Genomic DNA, 5,843 nt, shown 5'->3' with positions numbered 1-5,843 from the left:
CTTTGCACTCATATTACTCAATTTTGGTCGAACCGCTTTCCCAACAATGTCTCTTTAGACCGTATCAATCATGACAATAGACAGCATACCAAAATAGCAGACATCACAACCTTCATCTCGTGACATTGTCAAAAATAAAGGACGTTTAAAAAATGAGACTCACACAGTGAGAGGGAAACATTTTATTCACTTACTCATATGGTTGTATAAGCACATATAGTATGAAACACATGCTACTGTGGATTTCTCTTTCTTAAAGAGCATATGTCTGTATCAACACCGTACAGATCTTAGTCTAGCCGCTCCTTAAGCGTCTAATCCGAATTTCTCTATTTGCATGCCTCCAAGGCGTCAAAGAGGAACTCGCATCTGTACAGGCCACATGGATGGTGGGGTAACCCATGCATAGTCCTATCAATGGACCTCATCTTAGCTCCCCACTAAGGCGACATAACTTTGTGTCAACCAACTTATCCCTTTGGACAAGTACCTAGGGACACAATGTCTCATCTCTACTCGCTACTTAAGTGCTAAAGGCAATTGCTCGTGTGAGTGAGCCGATCCAAGTCTGTTGACATATCTTGTGTGTGTGTATTAAAAACACGATAAAGACAAGAACTGAATCATATTGTATTAATATCCCAAAGGAAATGTTACATCTTTATGTCATTTGAAACACAAATTACATTTATAGTCTACGCAATCCTAAATTCCTAACATGAGCCTTGCTATATAGGCTTCGTTAAGGGATCAGCAACCATGCGACTCATAGAAAGATGTTTCAGAACCACTTCCTTTTGCGTTATCATGTCTCTGATGTAGTGATATTTGATATCTATGTATTTGGTTCTTCCATGATACTTTGAGTCCTTAGCATATGCGAAAGCTGCCATGCTATCGCAGAATATCGTCACCGGATCTGATATATCCGTGCTAATGTCTAAATGCTTGAGGAACCTCCGTAACCAAACAACTTCTTGAACTACTGCAGAACAAGCTATGTATTCCGCCTCCATGGTGGATAAAGCTATACAAGGTTGTTTCTTGCTGTTTTATGTAATGGCGCCTCGATTGAGCAGAAAGATATACCCAGTGGTTGATTTGCGCTCATCTAGGTCGCCACTCCAATCGGCATCATTGTAACCTCTTAGCTATAAATCTGAACCCTGATAGCACAACACATAGTCCGCAGTTCCTTTGAGATATCGCATAATCCTTTTGACCGCTTTCTAGTGAGCTAGTCCGGGGTTAGATTAGAATCTACTTACTAAGCCAACTGCATAGCATATGTCAAGCTGAGTACACATCATTACGTACATCAGACTACCCATAGCATTAGTATAAGGGACACGAGCCATCCATTCATTAGGAAGCGTTCAAGGACTTTCTTTATGTAAGTCTGTTGGGACAAACACAAAAGTCTTTTTGAACGATCTCTTTAGATTTTAACTCCCAGAATGTATTATGCCTCACCCATATCCTTCATCTCAAAATTGAAGGATAACCACTCTTTTGTGGCGACTATCAACCCTTTATTATTTCCAGCTAGTAGTACGTCGTCAACATATAATGACAACATAATGAAACTCTTCGAGAGAATGGCTCGATGGAATCTAAGGTACCATTGTCTAGATGATTGCTTTAGGCCATATATAGATCGTTTGAGCTTGCACACTTTGCGCTCTTGACATTTGGCCACAAAACCCGTTGGTTGATCCATATATATCTCCTCATCTAGTTTTTCATTGAGAAATTCTGTTTTCACGTCCATCTGGTAGAGTTCTAAATCCATGTTTGCTACTATAGCTAAAATCAAGCGAATTGAGGCAAACCTCACCACTGGTGAAAAAGTTTCCTCATAGTCTATACCTTCCTGTTGGGTATATCCTTTTGCCACTAAGCGAGCTTTGTGTACTTATCTATTGATCCATCCGTCTTGCATTTGACCTTAAGAACCCATTTGTTCCCAATAGTCTTACTCCCTATTGGTAGATCAACCAGATTCCAGACCTAATTAGTTTTCATAGACTCAATCTCATCATTAAGAGTTTTCATCCACTCATCTTCAGTAGAAGATGAGTGGAGCCTCATAAATTGTCCTAGTAAAAGCGAGCTTTGTCTATTGATCCATCCGAATTGCGTTTGACCGTAAGAACCTATTTGTTTCCAATAGTCTTACGCCCTATTGGTAGATCAACCAGATCCCAGACCTAGTTAGTCTATGAAGACTAACTAGGTCTATGAAGAGCTTTCATCCACTCATCTTTAGTAGAAGATGAGAAAGCCTCATAAATTGTCCTAGACTCGTCATCATTATGCGGAGCTACTATAAAAGCTTTCCCTTCAATCTCAAAACGACAACGGGTAGGGGTGTAAACTCAAACCGGAAAACGGGTCCTGACTGGACCGAACCGGACTGGTTTTACCGGTTTTGAATCAGTCCGGTCCAGAACCGATTTTTAAAACGGTTCCAGTTTCGAAATTTTTTGGCCCGGACCGGACCGATTGATTAAAAAAATAAAAAATAATATTTTTATATATAAGTTTTAATGTGAAATTTTATATATAATATATATATTCATATATGAAATAATTTTTTATTATAATTTATAAATTATTACATAAAATGTTACTAAAAGTTTATAACTAATACTAATATATAACTTATAACTATACCAATAGTCTAAATTATATAGTCTAATATATTAATAAAAGTATAAAATAATTTTTTTTAAATAATTTTTTTTTAATAAACAAATTTTTAATGATAAATTGTGAAAGTTACATTTTAAAAAAACCAGAAAATCGGATCGGAAACCGGTAAAACCGGAAGTATCAGTTTAGGAGGGTAACCGGTGCACCCCTAATGACGGGGAATACTTTCACGTGTGCTTCTACGCGGCTGAGGTTGTTGTGATTGATTGACAAGTGATGTGCTCCTACTTGGATTCAAATAATTTGTAGGAACTTGAAGAATTTCTTCCTCATTCTCAACTAGAATTCCTTGGAGTACTTTTCTCTTGTTCCACAATCTCATGAAGTTCTAAATTCCTATCAACTTCACATCTACTTGGAAACTCATCTTCAATGAAATCCACATCTCGTGACTCAATCTCAGTCACACTTCCATCATATTGTTCACCTATTAATACATATCCTTTAGAGTGTTCTAAGTACCTTATAAAGATACACTTCTTCCCTCTAGGACCTAACTTCTCATACTTATGAGAAAGATCGTGAACAAAACCCGTTGATCTCCATGGCAAGATCGTGAACAAAACTCGTTGATCTCCATGGCCGCAAGTTACTCAAATTGGGTTTCTCGCCGGTCCATAGTTCATTTGGGATGGAAGTTACTGATTTGAAAAGCACTCGGTTAAGAATGTAGGCAGCAGTCAAAAGTGTATCCCCCTAAAAAGAAATTGGTAGGTGTGCTTGCGCCATCATTGACCTAACCATCTCAAGCAGTGTTCGATTTCTCTTTTCCGCCACGCCATTTTGTTGTGGTGTACTCGGCATCGTCAACTGTCTTTTGATTCATTTTTCATCACAAAGCCTTTTAAATTGCTCAGAGAGATATTCTCGTCCTCGGTCAGTTTTTAGAGTTTTTATACTATTGTCTAACTGATTCTCAACCATTCTTAGATATCGCCTAAAGCATTGGAATGCTTTAGATTTATGGGAGATTAAGTAGACATGACCGTAACTTGAAAAATCATCTATAAATGTGATGAAGTAGACACCTTCGTGTCTTGCGTCTTGCCCTCACACTCATTGGACCACAGATGTTTGAGTGGACTAATTGCAGTGGAAAAGATGCCCTAGTGGCTTTTCCAAACGATTTTCTCTTAACTTTTCCCATTAGACAATGTTCACATGTGGGTAAGATGACTTTAGCGAGATTGCCTATTAGATCTTCTCTAACTAACCTAGTCATTATATCTTGCCCTGTATGGCCAAGTCTTTTGATTCATTTTTCATCACAAAGCCTTTTAAATTGCTCAGAGAGATATTCTCGTCCTCGGTCAGTTTTTAGAGTTTTTAAACTATTGTCTAACTGATTCTCAACCATTCTTAAATATCGCCTAAAGCATTGGAATGCTTTAGATTTATGGGAGATTAAGTAGACATGACCGTAACTTGAAAAATCATCTATAAATGTGATTAAGTAGATACCTTCGTGTCTTGCGTCTTGCCCTCACACTCATTGGATCACAGATGTTTGAGTGGACTAATTGCAGTGGAAAAGATGCCCTAGTGGCTTTTCCAAACGATTTTCTCTTAACTTTTCCCATTAGACAATGTTCACATGTGGGTAAGATGACTTTAGCGAGATTGCTATTAGATCTTCTCTAACTAACCTAGTCATTATATCTTGCCCTGTATGGCCAAGCCTAGCATGCCATTTATATGAATCCAAATTCAAAATCATAAAACCGTTTTGAGGAAAAGCATTGTCATAAAACACATGGCCCAAATAAAAGAAAACATAATTGTTTTCAAATACAATTCGAAAACCAAGTCTTAATAGAGTGACTACAGAAAGTAAGTTTTGTCGGATTTCGGGAGCGTATAGCACATTGTGGAGGAAAAGAGTGCGGCTACCCTGCAAGTCCAGCTTATAGGTACCAAGTCCCAGTACCTCCACGTTAGCTCCATTCCCCACCTTGATATCACGGCTCCCAGCTGGAATCTGGCGATACTCCACAAATCTGACTTTGTCTCGCGCTATGTGTTCGGTTGCTCCTGAATCAACAGTCCACACAGGATAGGAGTGAGCAACCATCACATGGCTAGTTACAAAAACAATGCGAGAAAAGTCAGAGTGTACCTTCTTCAACTCAGTGCAGTCACGAGCGAAGTGGTCATTTTTTCCACAGTTGAAGCACTTTAATTTTGACTTGTTCTTCCCATGCTTGCCCCTCTTGCTGCGCTGAGAAGTTCCTAACACATTCTTAATTTGTCCAGCAGTTACCACATTCTTGGACTTCTTGCGCTTAGGTCTTGATACCTTACGCGAACTAGAATCAACCACATAGGCCGTGTAATTGGGCTTAACAGCCTCTAGGCGCTTAGCCTCCAATTCCAAGTTACGCGAGACATCATCAAAGTCTTTGATATTCTCGTTATGCATCAGGTTCTGGCTCATATTCTCCTAAGAATTCGGCAGTGATCTTATCATTGCCTAGACTTGTTGTTCATCAGTCAGGTTGTTTCCTACCGACTTAAGTTCGCGGATCATGGTTGACATAGTCCTAAGATGCTGCTTCATCGTGTGGTCAGAGCGCATCTTATAGAAGTCAAACCTCATGGTTAACCCACGCAACCTAGTGGATGAAGTTCCACCAAACTTCAACTTCAAAGCCTCCCACATGCTTTAGGCAGTGTCATAGATCTCGAACTCACACATTAGATTATTGTGCATGCTGCTTAACATTATTATGCGCGCGTACCGACTTTTCTTAGCCCATTGAATATAGGCTAGTTGATCTATCTTGTGTTGTTCTGAGATCCCTTCCCCGGGCTCAGTAAGAGAGTGAGATAAGGTTTCCAAGACCTCTTGCTCATCTAAGACATATTGGATCTTGCGATGCCAAATGTCGTAGTTTTCTCCATCCAATTTCTCCCATTTGTTTAAATCGACAACTATACTCTTAGATGTCATTTCACTACAATACGCAAAGAAGGGATATTACACACACACCTAAGAAATCTACCGCGTCTATCCAAGTTAGAACAAAAATAATTTAGACATGTCGCAAGATCGAAAAATCGCTAGGTTTCAGGATCATCTCTTGCGCCACAATAACCAATTATTAAATTTCTAACCTAATTCCCGCGCA

At 39.1% G+C, this 5,843-nt stretch overlaps 1 protein-coding gene across 1 annotated transcript; it reads right to left on the bottom strand.

The window, feature by feature from the left end:
• Positions 1–4,672: 4,672 nt before the first annotated feature.
• On the bottom strand, positions 4,673–5,238 carry LOC108997467. The gene is made up of 2 exons (XM_018973773.2): positions 4,832–5,238; positions 4,673–4,746 (listed from the first exon to the last, which is right to left on the bottom strand). Exons 1-2 carry the CDS (start codon positions 5,147–5,149, stop codon positions 4,729–4,731), a joined length of 336 nt encoding a protein of 111 aa, XP_018829318.1. The 5' UTR covers positions 5,150–5,238; the 3' UTR covers positions 4,673–4,728.
• Positions 5,239–5,843: the final 605 nt, after the last annotated feature.

This window comes from Juglans regia, unplaced genomic scaffold (genome assembly GCF_001411555.2).
Source record: "Juglans regia cultivar Chandler unplaced genomic scaffold, Walnut 2.0 Scaffold_23753, whole genome shotgun sequence".
Taxonomy (NCBI): Eukaryota; Viridiplantae; Streptophyta; class Magnoliopsida; order Fagales; family Juglandaceae; genus Juglans; species Juglans regia.
This window is presented reverse-complemented; position numbering and strand designations above follow the sequence as displayed.

Coding starts and splice junctions, on each gene's coding strand:
- LOC108997467 (XM_018973773.2), bottom strand. CDS start 5,149: ATGAGCCAGAACCTGATGCATAACGAGAATATCAAAGACTTTGATGAT.